The 26,754-nt window shown below is 37.1% G+C and overlaps 1 protein-coding gene across 1 annotated transcript in view; it reads left to right on the top strand.

The window, feature by feature from the left end:
* LOC125403250 (contactin-4) overlaps positions 1–26,754 on the top strand; it is an 814,028-nt gene that overhangs the window by 469,325 nt on the left and 317,949 nt on the right. The window contains exon 4 of the mRNA XM_085686814.2: positions 12,196–12,343. Within this exon, the coding sequence (XP_085542940.2) occupies positions 12,289–12,343 (55 nt within the window). The 5' untranslated portion in view covers positions 12,196–12,288. The remainder of the gene's footprint in view (positions 1–12,195; positions 12,344–26,754) is intronic.

Below are 26,754 nucleotides of genomic sequence, written 5' to 3'. Positions count from 1 at the left end.
CATAGATATCACAACATTTTCATATATGTATGTAATATATTTCTATCATATTTACCTGCCTCCATTATACTTTCTTGATTGCCTCCAACACCCAATAATCTCTTTTCTATTTCAAAGTACTGAGTCCATGAACTGGATTTTTGGAGCCCATTCCCTGTGAAAAGATACTTTGTTCAGCCAAGTTATGGGGGAGAGGAGGGCTTGGTCCTGCCTCAACTTGATACACAAGAATTTGTTGACACCCCACTGAGTCCTTTCTGAAAAGTGGATGGGGAGTTGGATGAGGCTAGGTTGGAGGGTATGTGGGAGGAGGGGAGGGAGCGGGAACTGTGGTTGGTATGTAAAATGGAAAAAAAATTATATTTATAGAAAATTAAAAAGGCTTCTGATAATATGATAGATTTGGTCAGTATTCTTTTCAGCCAGAGTGAGTTTATTCTGTGCATCTTTTTTAGGTATTTTTTTTTCTAGATAGACATTTCTGGGAACCATTGTTTCACAGTAAGCTACCTAGAATTCTGATTGATAATCTTTCCTATCTCCTCTTCTGTGATGAGCCCTGAGCTATTGATGGAATAACTGTGATTTAGATGTATCAGTTGAGAGTGGGTCCTTGTGATATTGATCTCTGCAATGTGTCCAGGGTGATTTTCTGCAATGGTCTCCATTTGTTGGAATGAGAAGCTCCGTTGATGATGGGTGATAGCTACAGTTATCTGTGAGGATGAGGAAGAGATTTTGAATGTAAAAAGGAATTATGCTGATCTAGCAAAGTGCTGGTAGTAGATTCGTCTCTGTTTTCATTATGGCAATATAATCTTGTATGCAGTATCTCACGAGTTTCTTAAAAGCTTCTGAAAATTATCGTTATATTTCCATTTTAAATATGAAAAAGTAGAAGATAGGAATCAGCTTCAGAGTCTTAAAAAGCAGGAATGAATATTGGGTCTATCAACAAAGACATATATTTCATATATTTTCTAGTGCCTATGCTTTTATGTTCAAGCTCTACTGTGTTAACAAAGTGTTTGATTATTTGTTTCATGACGAAATAAAATGATTTCCATGAGTAGAACTTTTTGGCTCCTTGCTCCGTTAACCTCAAGCCTGCTGCTAGCATTCACTGAATAATTTGTGAGTAAGATTTTATTTACCCCCTTTATTGGTATAGACCATCACAGTCTTTCAGGACTGTTTTTGTTGGAAATCTTCTGGTTTTGATGAAATAAGTACAGACTCTTTCTAAGCTCCCAGATATCTGATTTGGCTGTCTGAGCAATCGGCAAGCTGTGTATAATGATAAATATACTAGTAAGCTTTGCTTCCCCACTAAGTGCATGCAAGTTAAAGCCCTGAATGTTGCATGCCTCTTGCCTCTTTAAATCTGACACCTAATGTATTAGGTATTAGAGTGTTTTATGCTTACCTTTAGCTCTTCTTTAGTTTAGGTGATTAAAAAATGCCTGTTGCTGTCTGTATTGCAACACGCTTCATTAACACTGATTTATTTGGGAGTTTAACAGAATTGGCACTGTGCAGCACACCAGTGGGCAGGAAGAAAACAAACGTGAGATGGTTGCTTAAGAAATGTTATTTCTTCTGCTTGTGGTAGGAGCCCAAGTGCTTGCGGAGTTCACTTTCTTCTACCCAGAGAGCCTGGATAAGAAAGTAGCTTCTGGTCCCTGTCCTTGGTCCTTAGTCCCTGACTTTCTCTCCTCTCAGGCTCACTTGGAAGGGTAACCGAGGATTTCCTTTGTGACATTAGGCACTCCTCTCTGATGATTCCAAGCCTTTCCTATCTTCCCTCAACAAATCTTCCTGCTCAAAACCATGCTCAGCTTTTTCTTAAAGACTCCAATTATAAATATTTTTCTCTTTCCAACAACTCTGCATCTTTACTGTCATTTTTACCAAAGAAAGTGAGGTCAGCAGAGGTTAAATGACTTGCCTAAAGTGGTAAAGCTGGGATTTAGACCTGCCTGGTATGATGCTACAGCCAAAATGCTGAACTTACAAAGGGGAGCAACGGTGTTTTTATTTTCTTTGCAACATATATTGATTTTGTCGTGTCTATTTGAAATGCTCTGTTGAGAAGATTCTGGGGTTGCCCTTAGGCTAAGCAGGAATGAGTGCCAATCAATTAACAGTACTCTCTGAGGGAGAGGAAGAAGGGAGAGGCGCCAGGCATGTGTCTTTCCTGAGCAATGATTTACTCTTGTTCTTGTTTTTATTGTAATGAAACACGATGCTATAGGAATGGCATTCTAATGGAAAGATAAAGCATCAGAGTCATCAAAATGTAAAACAAAAGCTCTGCTTTTAAAGTCTGACATTGGCCCCACGCATCTACTTTGGTAAATTCAAAAGTAATTAAATGACCATGAAGTAACACTTTACAATTCACTACAGGGCAGGATAGAAATATTTTGTATGTCTGGTGGCAATGTTGTGTGATTTTATATATATATGTATATATATAATCTCATCAAACTATAACAAAACAGCGTATCTCCATGTAAAATATTCTTCAATAGTCATAGGAAGGAAATATGTAAACTTAAAATTAGTCTTTTACTCCTAAGACTGACAAGAGGTAATTTACTTAACCTATAAAATGAAAACTATGTTTCTGTGTACCTTAAGTGTTATTTTAAAGATTATATTACTTAAAGTTAATGCATAGGTAACTACTTCTCCATAAAAAATTCTGTAAGTGATGTCTATTATTTATCATTTCCATAGTAATTTTGTATTATGTTCCCTCATTGTATTACCACCATGATTGAAGGGTTTAATCACAGCGTCTTTCATGGTGATTATTTCCTATTACATTTTGATGTGTGTTCTCCATCCATGCAAGTATCATCTCTGTGGAGAATCATGAATAACATTTTAGGTAAACTAGGCAAATTTTATGTTTTCAACTGGATTATAATAGAAGTCTTGAGCTCTCTCTGTTTGCTTTTTTAAAACAGATTTGTTCAAATATTCAATATCTATGCTGGGGAGATGACTCAGGAGTTGAAAGGCACATGTGCTCTGGCAGAAAACCTGGGTCCATTTCTTAGCACCTACACGGTAGCTCACAATCATCCCTAACTTCAGTTATAAGGCCTTCTTCTTCTGGCCTCTGTAGGTACCAGGAAAACACATGGTACACATACATGCATATAGGCAAAATGCTCATACGCATAAACTGAAAAGGAGTCTTTAAAAATACTCAGTATCTTCTTATCCTGAATTCATTGCACTTGTTACAGATGATGTGCTCCAGGGTATATTTGAGCTTATTGAATGAATTCACTATGATAAAGAGAACAGGATAAATTTGTGATGCACAGTTAAAAAGGTAACCAGATAAAGATATCACTAATGTTAAAAAATGTTGAAAAAGAGAGGGAAGAAATGAGTGAGGAAAGAAATGCAATTAATGAGGTTCAGATGAAACTGTATTATCCAAAATATATGATATAACTAAATTTGGAAACCAGTAGAGCAATGTATTTTTGCCATTGAAAATCACTATGTAAGAGAAAAGAACTCTTATCCATAAGGTAAATTAACAAACAAAAGATAAAAATTTAATGAATACCACATAAAAAACTTAATTATCAATTTTAAGAAACCATAGAAAGAATCTAGAATGGAAAGTCACTTCCATAATGAGAGTGAGGAAGCTATGTTTATATATTCCTTTAATACATATAAAAGTGAAATGAATAAAAGTCCAAGAATCAATACAGTACATGTAATGGTTAGAACAAAATGCTACAGATTCCCCAAAGAGCATAGTGGCAAAATGGTGTAGGTGACCTAGTGGTGGCAGTGAGCAGTGGACCATGAGACCTCTCTGCAGTACCCTGAGCTGTGGCAGGCAGCAGGCAGTGGGTCCTGAGACCACATCAGGCCACAAAGACAGCTGGGACCTAGGCAGGAAGCCACATGGTGGGTGATAGACCAAGAGGGAGAGCTACACCACGCAGAGTAAAGTTGCATATTTATTTAGTGAGCTATAGAAGGGAAGGGAGAAGGGGAAAGAGCAGAGAGAGAGACAGAGAGAGACAGAGAAGGGGAAAGAGGAGAAGTGGGGAGAAGAGAGAGACAGAAGCTGCCTGTTTGAGAGAGAGAGAGAGAGAGAGAGAGAGAGAGAGAGAGAGAGAGAGAGAGAAAAGGAAAGGGAAGGATTAGGGCTGAAGGCAGGAAGAGGAAGGAAGCGCCACTCAGCAGTGGATGGGGTGAAAGTGGGCAGGGCTTGTCTCTTAAAGGGACAGGACAGACCATTACAGTAAGCTTCCTTATGGTAGGTATTGATAGTGATTATGTGTTTGTAGCTAGAGATTCAATTTCCTGTAACAATCCAGTGCACAGATTTCAAAAGCAAGGTATCTCAAACTATTTTTGAGATGGGGAATTGAGAATATAGGAGGAAACCCATTGATGACCAAAACTTGGTGATTGCTTTTTCTTTAACTGAATATGAAGAGACAGCTCTTTTCTGAGATAATGGTGAAATTCAACGTTTTAGTAAACTTAACACTCTGGTTCAGCTCTCTCTAACTTTTGAAGGAAATTGTACAATGACACAATATTATCATTGAGTCTGGGCCCCAGTTATTCTGAAGTTTAGACCAGTGATGTTTTTGTAATAACATATTATGATTATTAGAAATATTTTGATTTTTGCAGCTGTACCCTCAGTAGCCATGTATAGAAATCCAATGTCAAGAAAACTATTAAGAGGAAAAACCAAATGGAGAAATTGGCAGTACATTTCTATGAAAGAGATTTTTTTGAGAATTGGCATGTGGACAGAAAAGATGAATTAGCAGCTCAAAGCCCATGCTGCTCTTTCAGGAGGCTTGAATTTAGTTTCCTGTACCTCTAGGGGGTTGCTTGCAACCACCTGTAACTTCAGTTTCAGAAATTCTGATACCTTCAATGGAGATTGAAATTAATATGGCATAGCTGCCTTCTACATTAGAACATATCTGCTTGACATAATTATGTAGAATCAACAAAGTAAAAAGTACTGTTTTGCCTATAAATATTTTAATTACACAGATAGTGGGGTTCACAATTTCTTGAGGTCCTCTCCGATATGGTCTTGGTACATATCATCCGAATCAGTTTCTGGGAGAGTTTGTAGGATATATGTAAAAAATCCTACCTCCCTCATGTCAACCACTTGGTTATTAGTTGTGACGTCTCAAATACATTACCAGTATTCCTCACATTCTTGTCCTAAGCAAGGCAGAAAATTAAACCAAACAATGGTCTTTTCCCCACCTTTGCTAGCAGTCTGGTCATTACAGTCTCCAGCAAATCGGAAGGGGTGTGTACCACATAGGAATGGAAGAGTTGTTAGAGAACAATGCTAACACAAAAGAGAAAGTTAAATGATCACCTTAAGAAACGTGTGAGTTTTCAATATCTAAGAATCTTTAAACTTGATGGTATAACCATAAAGCAGGTAAATTGTCTGTAGATCTTATTTGATTATAAGCTAACTTGCATGCTCACTTACCATGTCTCCCCAGGTGAATTTAAAATTTTTTGTGAGTCAAGGCCTTGACCTTTGTAATTTGTATATTACCATTTGTATAACTGGTTTTATTTTTTTTTAAAAAAAATCTGTTGATTGATTGAATATTAAGATCTGACTACAGTCCATTTTCTCATCTGTATGTCGGGCACACTGCTTTCTGTAGAATCCCACTTTTCTTCCTGCTTTCATTTATGTTCACTGCCTTTCCACCACTTTGATTGACAGGACCCCTCAATAGCCAATTGTAGAGCTAGAATGTGATCAGCCATACAAGGCAACTTCAAATGATCTTCTTTTCAATTCCTCAACTAAGAATGTCAATGCTGTCAATAAATAATAATTAGCAAGAAAACCAAACTTCCTGTTGTACTTACATATGAGAAAGAGGCATTCTGAAATAATTATTGAGAATTGTGGCCTTCTGACAAAGATTCATCCCTAAAATCCATATTATTTGAATGCTATATACATCTTGTACTTTTGCCTGCTGATAGTCCAGGTTGGCTTTGGCAGAGAACAAAATGAAAAGCAGAATTGGAATAGAACATCACAATCAAAACATGAGATCAGACTTTGGAAGACATTGTACTTTCAAAAAAATAATTCATTGCTTATAGCAGAAAGTCAACTACTTTAGTATGAAGACATGGATTTGAATAGAGCCAGTATTGATATCTGAATATTTGATCTTGGGAAAGTTCCATAGGCTCTCACATTCTAATTTTCAAAGCTGTTATTTTAGAAAGGACAGTGCTACCTGACCCCAGTGTGGTTGTGAAAGTTTAAATGAGAAGTAAATGTAAAAATACTGTACATGCACAAAAGATGTTAGGTACATTTATTGTTCCAGATCTTTTGTGACTCCCTTTGCTGACAAGTCACTATCGCTCTATATGCCTATTAAATGTCAAAAGGGAAATCAAAGATGTTTCTTCATAAATTTAAAAACTCGATTTGATAAGGTGGGAGAGGGTGGAAAAAGTTAACTTTGAATATGAGCCTAAGCATGAATAAGCATGCACAAAGCATTTTGGTTTACCTTTAGAACGCTCTCTGGTAGCAGAGACAGGATCATGTGTGGTTTTCAACCTACAGAATATCCGACACAATTAGAGATTACACAACTTTCCCCAAACCACATGGTTCATGACAAAACCAGAAAGAATTCAATGTGCTTCCTAAATCCAGCCTTTTCCTGCTTGGTCTTCATGATTAGAGGCCTTGAAAAATGCATTATATATTAAAAACATATTTAGTAATTGAAGATATAATTACCTTGTTGACCATGGGAGAAAAAGAGAAGAAATAAGTGAAATATTTATTGATCTGAGGGCTGGATTGGAAAGTAGGTCCTTGCACAGAGATGTCAGCTACTTGGGATTCTGTCCCTCTTGAAAGCTGTTCAAGCTCTGCCCTTGCCCTTCCACAGTAAGTCTGAAAGTCTGCCCATGTAGAAGTCGTTGCTCCTCTGACAGCGTGCCACCAAACCCAGTGTTTTGTGTTGCTCTTGTGGATCCAAATTCAGGTCCTCATTCTTGGGAGATAAGTGCTTTACTGACTGAACTGTCTTTCCAGCCCAGGTTCAAAACCTTTAAATACACCATGAAGACTGGTTGGAAATTAGCATTGAGCTTATCTTTAATAACTTTTTTTGTTTCAGAACCCCCAAACCACACCTGTCCCAGCTATCTTTAACAAGGATAGCTTCTGAGCCGACTCTAGGACAGTACCCATGCTGAGAGCTGAGAGGTTCATGGATTTTCTCCTTAATCTGTCCAAAGCACCTAATTTGCATATTTTTTTTCAATTGTTTTGCAGATGAACCACACGCTGGAGAGTGGTAGGTTCAAGATGAAACCACAGCCAGTGTGGCAGGGTGTCCATCTTACCCTTCTGTTTCTTTATAACCTGACACTTTCAGAGATCCATTTCTTGACTGTTGATTTTTCCAGTATTTGGCATTAGGAAGCTTTTTCTCCGTTATTTGGTCATTAAGATTGATTCAATCAGCCCCTTTGAAGTACATATTTGAAGGCCTTGCCCCACTCATTTCTGGATGCCCCTTTTTTCCCTGCCTTCACAACTTTCCTTAACACATTCACCAGATGCTTTGGGTTGAATTATAATTGCTGGTTTATTTACCCTTCACAAGTAAACTGTATGCTCACTAAAGACAAGGTCTTGCCTTGCTTGTCTCTACACACCCACCCCTTAACATTATCCCTACCACATGAACTGAATCGGTACCATTTGAAGGCTACCACAATTTTAATCCAACCAAGTGTCAGAATATATTTTAGGTCAGGGCGCAGCTGTTGTGTACAATCCTGGAAGTCAAGGCTGTCAATGGTGGGCTGAATCATTCTTCTGTAGTTTCTTCAGTGATTTATTCTTTTGTACAATTACTAGTGTAGACATTGCTTGAAGGATCGGGGGAATTTTTGCTTAGTTTGAGATTATTTTTTTAAAAAGTAGAATTCTCAGTTATCTATCTCCTTCTTCCTCAGAGAAATATAACCAAGTTCTGTTTCATTGTGCAGCATCCTCTCCAGGATTTATGTGTCAGTCCTGGAGAAGATCTCAGAGTTAGTGGATAGTATACTACCTCTGCTGCAGCTATCTTCCAATAAAGCAGAGAGAGCGCCAAGCTGCACGGGAGATCTATTGCTGCCATAACTCTCAGCTTATCCTGCACCTTTCTTTTTGGCACTGACCAGAAAACCGAAATTATGAAACTTTCTATCCTGCACCACGTTTCCACATGGGGCCGTGAATCTCCAGCACCCCTCAGAAAACCTACTGCTTCTGATAATCCTGCCCACTAGAAAAATGACCATCAAGGACACCATTATTTCTGATTATTAAGGGTGAACCTTATCACCGGAATGTAAATAAATGTCTATACGGTTCTTGAATTTCTCCAACTCTTCAAAGAAGATGCCCCGTAAATAGTATCATTATCAGGAGCTAAATCTTGGTCTTGTAACTGGATCCATTTCCTAAGCTGGTTTTAATTGCTCCTAGAAACTGCTTAACATTGTAGATCAATCTCTAGATCTGAGATGACATTACCGTGGCAAATTAATTATTAATACTCTGATCACTCTATTTAGACATTAATAGTTTTCATTGATCAGCACATCCTGTTTATCCAAAATGCCCTAATCGCCATTCATGTTAGAAGAGTAGCTGAACATAACCAATTAGAGACACAACTCCCTTTCAGCCTCATCAGCAGATAACAGGTCAAAGATCTCTCTTGTCGTCACAATGCATTGTGTCTGGTTCTATCAGAGGAGACCCTATTTAAGGCTGCAAAAGGGATCAGTTCTTTAAGGACGGGAGCTTCTCTTCTATTGTCTTTCTGGCAGACATTAAGGTTTTTCTGTGGCCAGGTATAGTAAATTAATCCGAAAAGCACCTTTACACAGAAGCCTGTATTTGGTCATACTGTGTCTGTTATACATGAGAATGAGAAGAAAAGCCTCAGGTTAATGGCAATAAAAAATATACTCAGGGTTTCCATGATGCGTATATGCATTACATTTATAATGTATATGAGTGTGTGTGTATATGTATGTATATATATATATATATATATATATATATATATATATATATATTCTGGAGTCTGTTGTTTTTGTTATGTGGTTGTCAGGTGTATAGTAAGAGTCATATTCAGAAATGGGGACTGGGGAAGTCATCACCTTGCTAAGGGCTTTCTAAGCCAGATAGTTTCATCCTTCCACAAGAAAGGCATACTGTACAGTTGATGAAGTTGTGAGTAGCTGTCTCCACTGGAGCACAAGCTGCTAAAGGCTGGAGACAGTATGTTGTTTATTTAAACAGGTCCCTTGTATCTGGAAAGCAGATGATACTCCACATCAGTATCATGCATGGCTGCCTGCATAATGTATGGGAGAATGTGGGGATGAGAGAAACACTAAGAGCATGTAGTGATCTTCTGGTACCAGAGTAAAATCTGTTTCATTCTTTCTCTCAGATATATTGAAAAATAATATAACCTAAGTAAATGTCTTATTCAGGTTTTGTATTGCTGATATAAAATACCATAATCTTGGGTGAAAAGTATTTCAGTGTACAGTTCCAAATCACAGTATAACATTGAATGAAGTCAGGACAATAACTCGAACTGGGCAAGGACCTGGAGGCAGGGACTATTGCATAGGCCATAGAGAGGTGCTTTTTTACTGACTTGCTCCTCACAGCTTGCTTCAGCGGCATTTTACAGAAACCAAAGACCATCTGTCTAGGACTGGAATCACCGACAATAGTCTGGACCCTTATATATCAATCACCAATGAGGAAAATGTACCATAGGCAACTCTGGTAGGGACATTTTCTCCCTTGAGATTTCTTCTTCTGAAATAAATTACCTAGTGGAGCCATTGATGGGGACAAACTAGAGGGCAGTGACTCTCCTGTTCCTTAGTAGCTCAGTACCAATAAGTCAGTCCTTCAATGATGAGGGCCTGAGTTTTGATGGGCCCAGTCTTGTGCAGAGCCAGTATGAATATTAACAGCTGCTGGGAGTTCCTGCGTTCACCAGTATATCTTGCCTAGATGGAATTTTACAGCTCATCCCACTAACTTCTTGCCCATGTGTCCTTTATATCCTACATTTTGTAATGTACACTGAACCTTAGAAGAAATGTAAATGCTCTGCTTAAGGCTGAGTGTTTCATCCTCAAGTGTTCAGTCTTACTGAACATGCCTGATCTTAGCTTACAATATTTTAAACTGAATGCCAATCATTAAAACTTGATCAGTTTTCAAAAAGCAATGTTTTTCTTTGAAAAGTTGTATGTACGTCTATAGATCTGGGCCTGGGCCCCACAAGTCCTTGCTCTGATTGAACAGGGCATGGACAGAAACTGCCCCTTTCTGCCAGGAGCTGCCAGGGCTCTCCATAATGCCCATGGTTTCTTACTTGACTTATGCATTTGTTTATGTAGCTTTTGAAAAGTTCACAGAATAAAATGCCTATATTTACTGCACAAATCTAGTTTAAGATTTCTAGCCAATGGGAATATTATTGTTATTGTTTATTTAAGGGAGCTGTTTATCAGCGGGTGATTTAAGATTAAATTCCTTTTTAAAAAAATCTCTCCATACTTTGTATAATTAATTTATTTTATAGTGTTAGATAAAGGTACTTTCCTACAAGTACATAACACACAGTGAGCCTATCCCCCATCATCCCTCAATACGACTCCTTCTCCCTGTTTTCCTCACATTGGTTCCCTTTGTCTTTCTAGGAAGTTTTGCTTCTTCTTCCATGTTATCTGTACATATGTGATTTTAAATCTTTGTGAGACAGGATCCATGCATAAAAAAAACAAATGATATTTATCTTTCTGAGACTGAGTTAATTTACTTAAGGTTATATCCTGCTTTATTTATTTTCCTGTGAACAGTATAGACTCTTCTTTCTTTTTTAAATTTTGTCTTGGGTTTTCCATTCCAGTCCAGTTGACAGCAATTCATAATTGGGAAAATATATTTCAATAGACACTGGAGCTGTGTACCTTGGTTGCCTTTAGTTTTACCCCATTTTTCTTCAGTTCAATGAATCACCCAAGGCAGCTACTCAGTGTAGAAAAGGATGGGTGTTGTAACTTTTAGTTTTGGAAGCTTGAAGTCTAAACAGATTTGTATAGACTCTGCCAATAACTCTGATATCACTGGAAGGAAGAAATACATGCAAGAGAAAGAGAAGACAGTAGCAGACAGGAGCCAAGGAATGAGTGAGTCAGGGCTTTCTGTCATAAATCACTCTTGCAAGGTTCCATGGGTGCCTCGAGTGCTTACCTTAATCCTTTAGAGGACATCTCCTTCAAAGGCATAATCAGATCCCGCCGAGTCTGGCCCTTCTCAGATCTCATTATCTTACTTCACAACCCTCTATGTCAAGCTTCTTGTATGTGAACCTTCCAAAAAGCATATTCAAAAAAGCCATATTCATATTGTAGCACAACTTTAAAATAGAATGTGGAACACAGAAGTGAAATACATGACTTGGTAGAGTAATTAGAGTTTTCACACACACTTCCATTCTGGAAATTCAGTTTTCAACTTAAGACCTGTAAAAGCTCACATTTTTTAAATCTCATTTTGTGGATATCTTGCTATTTAATTTTTTTGGATTTACTATTTTCTGGGGAAAAATAGCAAGACAAGATACAAAAGGACAGAGAACAATCTGGTAAATCAAAACCTTTTCTACTAACTTCAAGTTAATTCCTTCCTAATCAGGAGAGATTCTTATTTAGTACCAGGTCTGTACAGGGGCACACTAGACCTGGCCCTTACCTATGCATTGTTTGCAAGAAAGGAATATGAAGTGGGTTAGGCATGATTGTCTACATTTGCAATCCCAACACTGAGGAGGCTGAGGCAGGAGAATTTGAAGCTGAGAGCCAGCATAGGCTTTATGGAGAAACCATATCTCAAAACAAAATAGAAGTAGGATGTTTTTCTTGTCTTCATATTTATAATTCAGTGTTCTTCCATTTTCTTCAATATTTTCCACAGGTGGATTTTATTCTTATTCAATTAAAGGCAGATATTCAGAGATTGTATGGAGACACGGAGCCAAACCTCACTGTAATGTCTCTTCTTGTCCACAGATTAAAGGTTGCACAAAACTTAAAAGGAGCAGAAGCAGCGGTTCTATTCACTTGTTATTGGAATCGAAACTCCTTTGACCTCGGAAACTGAAGATGAGGTTGCCATGGGAACTGCTAGTGCTGCAATCATTCATGTTGTGCCTTGCAGGTAGAGTGTCGTTTCAAAAGTTTTTGATTTAAAAGTGCCACTGTATTTCACACTAATTCAAAAGTGGGTCTTTGCTTTAGAGGATGATGGTAAAATCCTAATTGTGCAGGTTACTGTGGCTAGCATTTGCTGACAGTGGTGAACACACCTTCTTGCTGGTCTTTTACTGGCTCATTTCATGGTGCTCTGTCCAGACATCACAGCGATGTTTCATCTGTTGAACTTTCCCTTTACAGCTTCTTAAGTCATTATTTAGTTTGAACATTGCTATTTTTTTGCTCATCCTAGGGCTCAGTTGCACAGAGATGTTAGGCAGTAAATCTAATGATATAGTCAGAAGTGTTGCCTGTTTGCTGTCAGTGAATGGGATCTTATCTGAATAGTTCTTTCAATTCACTCCATCTTCTTACCCTATGCTTTTCATTTCAGTGCGCCTATAGCCTCTAATAACCAGAAAGTAAAATACAGAGGGTAATACTCATGGATAACCACTAGAAAAGAGACTTTAAACATTCAAATGTGTTGTTTAGGGCTTTTTCAGTTTTCCGGGTGATTTGAGTACCTGACATTTGTGATTCGGAAGTGATGCATTGTAAGTCCTTGGGATGCATTGTAAGTCCTTGGGAATTGTTTCCTGGCTTGGATTGGTACACATCTTTCAGAGTCTTTTTAAATAATTCAGATTGACCTTATCTGTTGATCACAGTGTTAATTCCTAGGACATTTGAATATACTTAAAGAGTTTTTGTTTGTTTTTTTTTGTTTGTTGTTTTTTGTTTGTTTGTTCTTTTTGTGTGTGTGTGACATGAAGTCCTGAAGCAAATAGAGCTTTTGAATTCCTATTCTTTAACTAATTCATACATTTAGATACTAGTGGGTAACTTGCAATGGGGAGGCTCAGGACTATAATCCCAAGCAGAACATATACAGCTACCATGTTCCTGTGCTTCTCTTGATTTATAAGTAGACAATTTGCCAATACGAGCAAAGACAGCACCAGCATGTGTGGGTCTCTCACTTCATGGCAGGTGCTCTAATAAGTACTTGTGTTTAATCTCAATTCATTCTTGCATTAATCCTAGGAGGTAAGTATTTTGGCGAGTATTTTTAATTACAATAGTGGAGAATAGTGTTGATCAATCAAGAAGTGGGAAAATCACTGAAATTCATAAATCTTGATAGAACGAGCATGTGATCAAGCCGGATTCTCTGAATGTGGCTGACATGGGGACTGACTGAGCCCCCAAGGTCCAAATGAAGACTGAGAAGCCATTGACAATGCACTGTGTCTTGTTTCGTGTGCATGGACTGGCTTTTTGGGATCCTGGCCTGTTTGGATGATCACCTTCCTGGACCTGGAGGAAGGGGGAGGAACTTGGATATCCCACAGGGCAGGAAACCCTGACTGCTCTTGGGAATGGTGAGGGAGGAGGAAAGGGAGTGGGGGGAGTGGGGGGAGCGGGAGGGTATTGGGAGGAGGGGAGGAAGTGGAAAGAGTGTTTTCGGATACTTGAATAAACAAGTCTAACGGGGGAAAAAAAAAGAAAATGAGGCAAAAAAAAATTCATAAATCTTGTACTTGGAACTTCTATATCTCAAAATCCAGACTAGTTTTCAGCATCATGAATTATGATATTTTAGTGGCATTGTCAGCTTGGCCAGCTCATGATTAAAATTCACCCTTGATATTGTGTTTTTCATTCTTATTCATTTTAGAACTTCAAACTATCAATTATTTACAAATTGTTTAGTTTATCATTTTACTAGCATATTGGTTGTTTTAATTTGTTGTGGTTTATTTATATTATTTGGATACATTTTCTTCAAATCCAATTTTAACATTCTTGCTTGGGTTGAATATACAACATGCTCACTCTTCCATGACTCATGAACATTTTGTAATCTTTTTTTAGAGATTACATTGATCTCACCTGTATGTTCAGAGCCTAAATCTTCAACAATCTCAACATTACAAACTGTACACATCAGCTGGTTTTCTCTGATACCTAATTCCCTAAAGACCTTGACTGAGGACTTGAAACTTTTATTTATTATAATGACTCTGCACAGATAGCTTCTAAGCTATGTAGGAGTGAATTGATTTCCCAGTTTTCCCAACAGAAATATATACATTTAGCATAGTGTTCTTGAGGTGATATCAGGAAATTAAAGACTGAAAAATCAGAAAGCTACACACCTCTTAATTTATGTTTTGAAAGACTTGAAGTCCCAATCCAATAATGCATATATTAATATTCTCTTACCATTTACCTCTTTCAGGGTATATAAAATCAAGCTGATTAATGTTTTTGTTATCTTGATATTTGTCTTGACTTCATTAATTTCTATAACACTCAACACTTTCAATGCTGAACAGATTTCTTTTACTGCTCATTTTTATCTTTCTATGCATCATCCATATTTTCTATACTTCTTTAGCCTTAAGTTTCAGAATAAACTTGGCAAGAACAGTATGTATGCTTATGTTTACTATAATTATCACCTCTTAAATATCTCCTTTCCTGATCATTTTCTGTTCCAAATTTATCACGAGGCTAACTGTGCCGAGGAGGAATCATTTAAGACTCAATAATTGTTCAGGGACACTGATTGGTGATTATTTTTAGTTCAGTGAGTTTTCTTTATTTTTTTTAATCAAATAATAGGTTCACTTTCTGGTGATAATTTGATAATTCAAAAATGCAAAAAAGAAGAAGAATAGCTGTATCAATCACCTAAAAGTTAAATGACAAAGTAATTGACCTTTACTTATGCACCTCTAAAGCCTCTCGAACCTGGGGTGACAATATTATACTTTCTAAGGGAGCAAGGAAACTGTCAGATTGGAACCACATAATCAAAAATAGTAGTGACTATAAAGGAACCAGCATATGCTTGTAGTTCTCTGTGTGTGTGCATATATACCTGAAACCAGAGAGTTTCACATTTTGTGTATAACTTCATGGAGTTTTAGGATCATAATATTAATGAATCAAATTAAGATATGTTTTAATGATACAGATTTGTGCGTGGAACCACAAACTGTTCCCATAACATTTGGTTTTCTTGTCATACAAAAATGATATCATTTATAATTGGACTTTAGGATGTCCTTTTGTCAAGAAAATACTTTTAACATATCTAAGATTTGGTCTCTATTATTATTTAGATATGTTTTACAATGTTATATAATCCATAATATTTTCATGGCAATTATAGATGAATTAAAATAGCACTGTTCCTTTTCGCTCACAGCTTTTACTTCCCCAATTGCTTAAATTTTCTTTAGATCACTTATCAGCATCTGCAGAACATTATTTTAGAGGTGTGCTGTTTTGTAGGCAAATATTATCTGTATTAGCCTAAGAATTTTTTCTCTTACTTCACTGCTTTATACTCAGCATCTGGACATAGCATACAGGACTAGTATTGATTCAATGGATGGAGAATTCTGACAAGTCACATAAAAAGGACTGAGAGAGAGATGGAGGAGAGAAAGAGAGAACCAAAGCACATATCCCCAATTCCAGGATCTTGTGTAGTTATGAGATACCATGGGGTGCTCTGAAATTGTCTTTATTATAACTCAATGAATGAGTAACCCCTACATATATTTTTAAATTAAAAATGAATGTAAAAAATATTAAAATTGCTAGGGATTGTTTGTTCCAATGGCCCTTTACCCATTCTGACTTCAACTATAGCTCTGGTGGTATTTTTCTATAGTTCTATAGTTCTCTGCCTCAAGACATTCTTGTACATCATAAGCCTGGGGAACCATGAAACTAACCCTCTCCTTGGGGGCAGTCCTCAGCCAATGGAGCATGACAGTCCACAGATAAATGACTCAGTCTTCTGTTATTTGGAGAGTCTATTCTTAGGCAGTCTTTTCTTGCAGTACCTTAGGGATCCCCAACAGGAAAAACCCCAAATGCCCACAGTAGCAACTTCTGCCTTTGTTCTTTACTCTTAGATTTTAGAATTGCCTCCAGAAAAGCTAATTGTTTAGATATTCTTCTCTCAGACTGAGCTTTGGGAGACTGCAAACCAACAGTATATACAAAACAATCAAAAGAGACAGATACTTAATGTTGTCCATATCAGTGATTAGGAAAACACCAGGCAAGAAGCAGAAGCATAACCTTGACCACTGACAGAAGAGCTGACATCATATATTTATGCTTATACTTCAAGAAATTCATGCACATACAACATCATAGAGTTAAATCTATAAACATCTAGGTTGTGCAACTGGATTGTGTCACTCTTCTCATTGTTTACTACTGTCATTGTTTACCAGATGTTTGACAAGCCATTTTGCATCTCATGGATTCAGTTTACACCTCTGTGTAATGAGAGGCTGGGACAGATGGTCTCTAAAGAACATATTTCAACTCTAAATATTTACGATTTTCTCCATACTCATGATTTGAGATACAAAAACATATGGTGATTTGGTTAGAACCAAGTCTAGAATTGCAACTAATATAAAATTTCACACAGGTCATGTCCTTTACAATGTGTTCCTAATTCTGTTCATGTTGGCAGGGTTTGAAAGAAAGAATAAAATGGCTGAGCCATATGTGATGCACAGCAAGAGGTGTGAAGACTTAAATAAAAGAAAACCCTCTGTGAATATGTGTGAAAATGTAAGCATGGTACAGTTTCAGATCAGCTTGATTTCAGGCAGGCTAAATTTATTTTCCTCTCTGCTTACCATTTACCAACTTCAGCAGTTGTCTCTTTTTGAGAATTTTGTTGATTTGTACACACACATACACATACCTATGCTGCAGTTACATCTGACTGTGAGTGATAGAGAAATGTCCTGGATAATTTATAGGAGAAATAATCTATGATTAGACTGAGATTGGTGGGTATTCATAAAATTAGAACAAGGAGTCCCCAGTAGAATAGTGAATTATAGGGATGCAGCTCAAATATGTGATAGTAAAATTGATAACCAAAGGTCAACAGCTGAATACAACCACACAAAAAGAAGTCCCAGGTGTGTACAGTGGAAGGGAATTGTCTATGGTTTGAGATCCTTATACACCCTATTTGTTGCAAGGAGGCCCCTTATTTTGTTCTGGCTGCTTAGCCCAGAAATAATCACACAGAAACTATCAATTAAATCACTCTTGGTTCATTAGCTCTAGCTTCTTATTTGCTAACTCTTACATCTTAATTTAACCCATCTCAATTAATTTGTGAATCACCATGGGGTTGCGGCCTACTAGCAAAGTTTCAGCGCATCTGTCTCTGCTGGCAGCTCCATGGCTTCTCCCTAACTCCACCTCCTTTCAGCATTCAGTTTAGTTTTCCCTGCCTACTTAAGTTTTGCCTTATCAACAGTCTAAGACAGTTTCTTTATTCACCAATGTCATTCACAGCATACAGAGGGAAACCCACATCACCTGGATGTAAAAATACTCAAAGAAGGGTATCCATATTTGTACATCAAATCTGGTGGTCACACTTTTTGCCACTTTATCAACATGTTACAGAACAGCACCAAATCATAAAGCATATTCACACCTCATTCTTGCTTTATTATATCTCTGCAGTCTCAATAAGAAGAGATAATACACAGACATGCGTAGTAAGGCTTGATCTAACAAGGCAATCAGATCTATTTTCCTCTCAAAGACTTTCCAGTTTTCTCAGAAATAAGACAGAAAAAGAAGTAATAACCAAATAATTCCAGGTCTAAACAGATCCTGTGGTGGTTTGGATTAGAAATGGCCTCTATAGTCCCAGCCATTTGAACACTGGAGTCTTCAAAGTTGGCACTGTTTGAGGAGGTTTAGGAGGTGTGGCCATACTGGAGAAATTATTTCCCTGGGGGTGGACTTTGAGAGCTGAACCACATCCAGCCTATTGTCCCTGCTTTTTGCTTGTGGTCCAAGATGCAGGTTTCAACTCCTGCAGCAGCTTCCATGCCTGATTCTAGCTGCCATGCCTCTGTACTGTGATAATGATAAAATCTTGGCCCTCTAGAACTATAAGCAAAACCAAACTCTCTTTTCTGTAGGTTGTATTAATCACGTTTTATCACAGCAATAGACAAAGGAATTAATCCAGATGATAAACTTACTGTTACTTGAGGTCTCATAGAAATAAATACTTAATTAAGATCAAAAGAGAGCAAACTGGGTGCTAATTTAGGCACTTCAAAACAGAGTCCTGCAGTGGCATCGTATTTGATTTTTTTTCTCTAAGAAAGTATGTTTACAATCATGTAGATTGAATTCTAAGCTGAGATTCCTGATTCCTCTTTTCTCTCTCATAATTGACCATGACATAAAGCACAGTTAGCACAAAGACTAAGCCAGGAAGAACACTAATGATTATATTAAAAGAAAACAATGGCACCGGTGATAAAGTATTTAATATACAAAGAAAATATACCTCCCACCCAGGAAAATAGAATACAGAAAAGAAAAAGAAATGAATGATGAGTTTTATATTTAAATAATTTCACAATGAAAAAATATTAATCATTAGTAAAGATGAGGTAAATAGATAAACCAGAAGTGGTATTTTTGCCCCTAGGCATCAATTTATAGTAGTAGCCATATAAAAAATTTTTAGAAGAATCAATATGAAACCTTTCATAAAGCAAAGTCCTTAATGACTTCATTAGGTATGCTGAGCCAGACTAGACACCTTAACTATAAATAAAAAAATTTACTGAGAATGTCTGTGATATTCATGAGTTAACAAAAAAAGGTGATTGAAGAGTAATAAGTAAAATAAAATAAAACTGGAAGGAAAGGAGACAATTGAAAATATTAACATTAACAACAACAACAAAAAAAAACAGTCACCTTAATAGAGCTGACAGTTAAGAGCAATGACTCTTCAATTACTTAAATTCTAACATTTCTTAGATATGCTATCAAGGGAATCCTTCCCCTAGATCATGGGTGGTACTGTCATTATTATTTCATGTAATTTACAAAGTGAGCAAAACTATTAACATTCCCTCTGTTGTTTGTGAGGACGGGTCTCATGGTTATGTACTTTGTCTTTGATCAGTTTGAGTTTGTGTTTGTTACATTGCCAGTGGCATTTAGTATTCATAGCTTCATCCAACATATGTTCAGTGACCTTCCCAGTGCTGAACTCTAGGAAAGTAGCTTGGTTAGAAACTAAACCATTCTTAGTATGTAAATGATGATGATGATGGTAATGATGATAATGGTAGTGGTAGCACTGGAGGTGATGAGATGATGAGATCATTGAGTCTAGTGATCAGTTTCATGGAATGCAGGTTTCTTGTCCTTCTTGGAAAGTTGCAAGATTGCATACCAGGATTTATAGCACATCTGTTTCTCCAAATGTTTGCAATGTGACTTTGCATAGTGAAAATATGGTAAATATATATGAGGATTAAATACTAAAGCTGTGTTAGTGTGGTGGGGTTGTGAGGATTGTGGGGTGTGGAGCACTCAGAACAGTGACTACCTTCATACAGATAGCAAATATCTAATGCTGCTGTGAACACCCTCATCATAAGTATGAGCAGCAGAAGCAGGAGAAGCAGCAGCATATCAGTGGGCATCAAATGTTTTTATGTAGGCGAAGAAACATTTAGAGTGACCCTTTTACCATTTAGGACAAGTACCAGTTGAAGACATTCACCTAGGCTTGGCACTAGGGAAGAGCTAGTGATAAATTTTATCATTGGATCCCATAAATTAGTTAGGTTTCAAGAGTACAGAAATTCAACCAAAATGGTTAAAATTCCATAATGATGAAAGATTTTTATATGGAAGCATGTCATGAATATCAGTATCACCCTTGTTAACCTTTTTCTCTGTTTCTCACCCACAAATGGGTACCGTACAGCCCTGTGATGTCAAACTTTTATGGAATACAGAATATTATTTCTTAATTTTAAAAGGAAATAGACATGTGTTGTAGAATATTTAGATGTATCCCGTGAGCCTACACATTGAAAGTAATTGCACATCGTTTTAGTGGATGATAATATATGTTATTAGGTATAAATTCTGTACTTTGGGAGATAAAATAAGTTTTCATAGTTACGAAACCCCTAGTGGATTGCCAGATTGTTCTATGTTTTCTCGGTGTAATCAAGCTTACTTTCCCTAAAGGAAGATGGCATTATATTGTTTTGAAAATAACCGACTCTGAGGGCGAGAGCTCACTACCTCAGATCCAAATTGACTTACTTCAGATGTTTTCATTTCTAAAGCAGTTTGTAAAGTGTCAAAAAAGAAGCGTTCTCTAAATTTTTTTAAGTTAGGGTTTCACATGCTCTAAGGGCTCCCTAACATATGAAATATAACCAGTACAAACTGATCCACCAAAACGCACACCAACACCTCGGAACTGCCCTAAGGGATTGCTGCCAACTGTGGGGCCTGAAACAACAGAAAACTGCTGTTTTCTGTTTCTTAAGGTTCAAAATCGGAGTTCACAGTGCCTGGAAGTTGTATTTTCCTAGACGACGGCCCTAGGTATGACACCAACAAAAGCCCTCTGACCTAATTTCACCCAGGTCTAGTTCATAGAAATGGTAGGTTAAAGGGATCGCTTACAGGGCCATGGGTGAGTTAAAGACTCCAAGTACCTGTTTCTGTGAAAAATTTGCTGCAGCATGGGAAAGGCCCACGGCAGCTGTGTCATGGAGCTCCCTTGCACAGAGGCTGCTGCCCAGAGGCTCCTCTGACCCAGCAATCACTTTTATGTACATATGCATGGGGACTTGTGATCTTGGTAACTTTGCCCTCTGGTTTTATGTTTCATTGAGTCTATGACTCCCTTCTAAGAATTTGGTTTATACAACATGACTACGTCCATTCTGAGAATAGTAGACCCTGTCCTCCCCTTCCTGATATCTGGGTGTGACAATGATTCTAAAAAAATTGCAACTTAGGGATACATTGCTGGTAGTATCTGTCCCCACTTCTCTCTCTCTCTCTCTCTCTCTCTCTCTCTCTCTCTCTCTCTCTCTCTCTCTCTCTCTCTGCTTAGGATGTTGAATGCAGAACACCTCATTAGTATTTTTTATATGATCATGTACTGGAATTGATCTTTTGGTTTATGTAAAATAAAGAATGGCCTCTTTCATTTTTCTTTTGCTTTAATGTGGGAACTTGGGAAACTTACAAGTGCAGACGTGACTTGTCTTGAATTTCTAATGAACAGCAGGGACTTTGAAGATAAAGACTTTGAGAAAACCATAAAGTGGCTAGAGAGATGACTCAGTGGTTAAGAACATTGACTGTTTGTTCTTCCAGAGGTACTCGGTTTGTTTCCCAGCATGCATGTCAGGTGACTCAAAATTACCTGTAACTCTAGGTCCAGGAAATATGACATTGACTTCTGATTTCTCTGCATATTGACACACACATGACAAACACTCATATAGATGCATTGACATGGACATACATAAAAACTAAAAATTAATATTAATTTAAAAATAAAAAACACATGAAAATATTGTAGACTGTGGTACATGTATATGCATCTATAAATGGAGAGAGAGAGAGAGAGAGAGGATTTTAATCACAGCTTCATGGAGCACCTTCCTAAAGTAAAGAATGTCTGACTGTAAATAGCAAAAAGAGTAAAATGGTGAAAAAACATGAGTTTCAGGCTTTTTCCAGAGACATGTGAATAACACTGAGAAAAAAATTAATCAAATTAATCTCTATTGTTGACCAAGGTTTTTGGTCCCACCCTGTCCTGCAGCAATTAAGTCCCAAAGAATCACATAGAGGTCTACATTAGTTATAAACTGATTGACCCATTAGCACAGTCTCCTTATTTACTAATTCTTATAACTTACGTTAGCCTGTAATTCTTGTCTGAGTTAGCCATGTAGCTTGGTACCTTTTTCAGCAAGGCAGTCACATCTTGCTTCCTCTGAGGCTGGGTCACGACTTCGGACTTAAACTTTCCTCCTTCCAGAATTCTTATTGCCCCACCTCTACTTCTTGCCTGGTTGTCCCATCTACACTTTCTGCCTGGCTACTGGCCAATCAGCATTTTATTAAAAATAATACAAATGACAGGATAAAAGACCATTGTCCCATAGCACCCTACTCAAAGTTCAAAGCAGTATCATTAATAAGCTCTTTAGAGTGGGAGGAACTCAGATACTTATCATCTGGTTAAAGAATAAATAAGATACAGTGGGCCTATACAATAATACATTGTTTATTGATGAAAAGTAAAAAAAATAGTGTCATACATGTAACTTCTTGGAAGACCCTTGTAAACATTGTTCTTAATGGATAAAATCATTCTCAAGGATTTTATATAATGGTACTCCATTTACTTGGTCCCCTAGACACGAAAATCAACAGAGAAAGTAAGTATGTACTTATTCAGGATAAGACTGGGACAGAATTTAAAGACTGATACTGTCTATGTAATTTCTTCTTAGGATGATGGGATTAATTAAGAATTAGAGAGTAGTTGGGGAGATGCAACCCCATGACTTAATTGTGCATTTCGTAAAACTGAATTGAATGTTGTTAGTAGTGTCAATAAATTTGTCTTTTAAAGATATCTGACCTCAAGCTCTCCTCTGTTGTTCTTTCTCCATAAAATTGCCCTTCCTTTGTGTATGTTATTGTGGATGGGAGAAATCTCCCAAGCCTCTAGCACTCGAGGAAGAGCTAAAAGCAACTGACGACTGTTGAGATATCGAAAATCAGTCGTACCCAGGGATTAGCTCACTGTTTGACCATCCAATATCAATGGCCAGTGCTAGTAAACTATTCATATAAAAACACTACATGGACTCAGAATATGTCTATATACATGTAGAAACATCAATTAAAGAAAATAATGCAGATAATACATAAAAGTGGAGGGAGGACTTGGTAGCATAGAAAGGGTACAATGGAAGAGCAGAGAAGAATGTGATATCTTGGAATTAAAGATAATAAAATTCTATTATATACATATAAGAAAGACCATAAAGAAATCTATTATTTTATCCAATTAATAAATGCTAATAAAATGAAAATATTTTTAAAGAGTTGTAATAACTCTCTTAAAATCCATATTGAGTAATAACACTCAATACAAATTTTAATTTTGCCTACTAGAAGGCTATAATTGTCAAGAAAAGATGCTGTTCTTCCCAGGGAAAAATCATTAAAATAGAAGAGGGTTTTTGCTTGTTCTCCATTCTAAAATTACCCTCACATTCCCTCTTTCTCTCTTGTGGAAGTCTCCCTGCTCTTATTCTCAAGGAGGAATTCCAGAGGGCACCTCAAACAGTTCATTAGCAAGGAGACATTTGCTTTTCTCCTTGACTCTTGTTTGAGAAGTCATACTTGAGTGTAGAATGAAGATGGATGAAGCATTTACTTTTTTCTTTTTATCAATAAAATAAATGCTGTGGGGATTGGGTGATTGCTAAGTGGTTAAGAGTACTTGTTGGTCTTGTAGAGTTCCCAGTTCTGTTTCAGCACCCCAGAGAATTTATGCCCCTTCCTGACATCTGCAGGCACTGGGCATATACATGGTACACATACATATCTGCAAGGAAGACACTTATGTACATATAATACAATACATTAATATATACATTACAAGTAATGTTCTGAGAGAAAAATAACAAAGGTGTCACTGTCTTTTCAGAGTCTCTGTTCTCAGTCGTTGTCATGATCAGCTTCAAAATTGTGAAGTCATGTACCTATGCCAGGGCCCTTACTTCATAGTTCATTTCACTCATGTATTCAAAGTCCTACAGAGGATGAGTGAGAAATCGGGAACGCAGTTTCCACAACCCAGTGTGCTCTCCAGTATTCCACCACGCAGCTTTCTGGTTGGATCTCTTAAGGTTCACCATATGCACACTATTACAATTACTGTAAAACACAATTAAGCTCCCTAGTTTTAACCATTTTGTTCCCACTTTTGTACCACAGAGTAAGAAGCACAATTGAAAACATTCTGTTTGGTTTTAGTAGAACCAAATGTCAAGCAAGTTAAGGTAAATGTAAAACATAGAAGAAAACCTTACGCTCTACTCTGTGTCCAAGGCATTTTGAAAGTCTGGTCAATGGTTGACATAGCAATCTCAAAGTGATGCCTCAGCATTAGAGATTCACAGATTGTCAAAGTTTTGGGCTCACATAGTACTGCTCTCCCCATATGAAGATGAAAAATCTGCAAAACAGAAAAAAAAATTGCTTATTCTCCCAAGTTTGCATGACTAACTCCTCGCATACCTAGACAATAATATTGGGAATATCTAATTTAGTTTTATCAGTGTATCAATAATTTCCTGTGATTTGGAGTTTGAGTGTTTTCTTGTTACTACACACCACAGATAAACTTTTATGCAATAAACCTTTATGTTATAGGCATGACTTTATTATCTTAGGTTGTTGTAGGCAAACTATTGGCTAACTTTATGAGCAACTCTCAGATAATGGTGTTAGAAAGCTTGGTAGATAAAATGATAGATAAAATAATTTATCTACTTTTACTGCAGTGACAGTGATATTCTAATGCAGGTTTTCTTCTTCCGCATGTTTAGAAAGGTTTACTATGTATATACGAGCACATTCATTTGCCAATGTATACATCTACTGGCTAATATTTTACTAAGTGTTAATATACTTAGGAATTTATAAACTTGTGCGATGTTCTTCAAACTCATATATTAGACAACATTTAAATGAAAAATCCAAACTACTGATGATGATGTGCTTGTAGTTGACCTATATTGTTACTATATTAAAAGTTTTTCCTTAGGTTTAACTTTAATAGACAAAAGAGTAGTTTTGGGACTGAGATTAATCTGCCTTCAAAACTTATCTCTAGGTATAATTAATTGTTCAGCACACATCTTGTTGGAAGTGTGGAGACCAAAAAATGCAGTATTTTTGTTTAGTCCACTCGTTGACAGAAAAGTTTTCATATATATATATATATAGTTTATATATACATGATATATGTTGATATATATGCACGCATACAATTCAGTGATCTATAATCAGAGATTAACTGTATTTATTATTTATTAATAAATTTTTAATCACTAATTATTTATTGCTAGATTACTGAATTTAGAATCATCTGTGTGGCAAGACTCCGGGCATGTTTCTGGTGGAGTTTCTAGAGGTTTAACTGAAGCACAAAGACGTACTCTAAACATGGGCAGAACGATTCTGTGCATCCGGGGCTTAGACTGAAAGAAAAGGATAAAAGTGACTTGAGAATCAGCTCCCATTGGCATCTACTTCCCAACTGCAGTTTCCTAAGCTAATTTAGCTAAGTGTGCTTAGCTACGGTCACCGCAGCTTGCATCACTTACTGCCATGACTTCTCTACCATAATGCATTGCACCTTGAAACCACAAGCTGCCCTTCTCACCTGTCTCCTCACAGGGACATGAATACCAACACCTCAGGCATGATTGACTGTTGACAGAGGTTTCTGTCCCCTCCGGTCATGCAACTGTTCAATCCAAACAATCATGCCAAGGTTTACATTAATTATAAACTGGTTAGCCTATTAGCTCAGGCTTCTTATTAACTCTTATAACTTGTATTAGCTCATAATTTTTGTCTCTGTTAGCCACATGGCTTGGTACCTTTTCCATCAAGGCAGTCGGAACTTGCTTTCTCTGTGTCTGGGTGATGGCTGCAGACTGAAACTTCCCTCTTTTCATAATTCTCATTGTCACGCCTCTATTTCCTGCCTGGTTGCCGTCACCCCGCTTATATGCCTGACTAATGGCCAATCAGCATTTTATTAAAAATAATAGAAGTGACAGGATAAAAGGTCCCACAATAGTTGACCAACTTAATCCTAGAGAACAGCAGCCTCTGTTTACCAAGGTCCTACAACAACAGAACCTTGATTTATCTCTATAACATAGACCTAACCTCCCTGTACTTAATGTCTGCTCAGCTCTACTATTTGCCTGCTTCCTCCTCAGTCAGTGATCTGCTGCTTATTAACTAAAAAAGAAAAAAGAATAATTAAGCTGTGTAGATGTTACCCGTTTCCCTTGCTTTATTTGTTATACAAAGCTAACTACCGCATGGTGGTTTCTGCTTTTCTCCAGGGAGACATTCTTCCCCTGACTCCCCAGCATTTTATTTCCCTTCGAGTTGTTGCCTTGTTTTTCTTTCCACCCCCTGCTGCAATATTCATTATCACTCCCCCTGACCTACACAGCTAAGTTTTTTTCTCCCTCCTTCCTGTACCCCTTTCCTTTCTCACTCTAATTATATCATGCCTTAGAATACAGATTTGAAAGTAATGAAATTGTATTTAAACACACCTTGGAACTCCAACTGTTCACCTCCCTCTGAGATGAAATGAGTAAAGTTTCAATTTATTTGTTTAAAGTTCACCAGAGTAATATGTTCATATATGGCAAAATGTTTCATATGTATTGTTTC

This window comes from Myodes glareolus, chromosome 3 (assembly GCF_982192425.1).
Source record: "Myodes glareolus chromosome 3, mMyoGla1.1, whole genome shotgun sequence".
Taxonomy (NCBI): Eukaryota; Metazoa; Chordata; class Mammalia; order Rodentia; family Cricetidae; genus Myodes; species Myodes glareolus.
The sequence above is the reverse complement of the archived record's forward strand: the minus strand, read 5'-3'. Positions and strand labels throughout refer to the sequence as shown.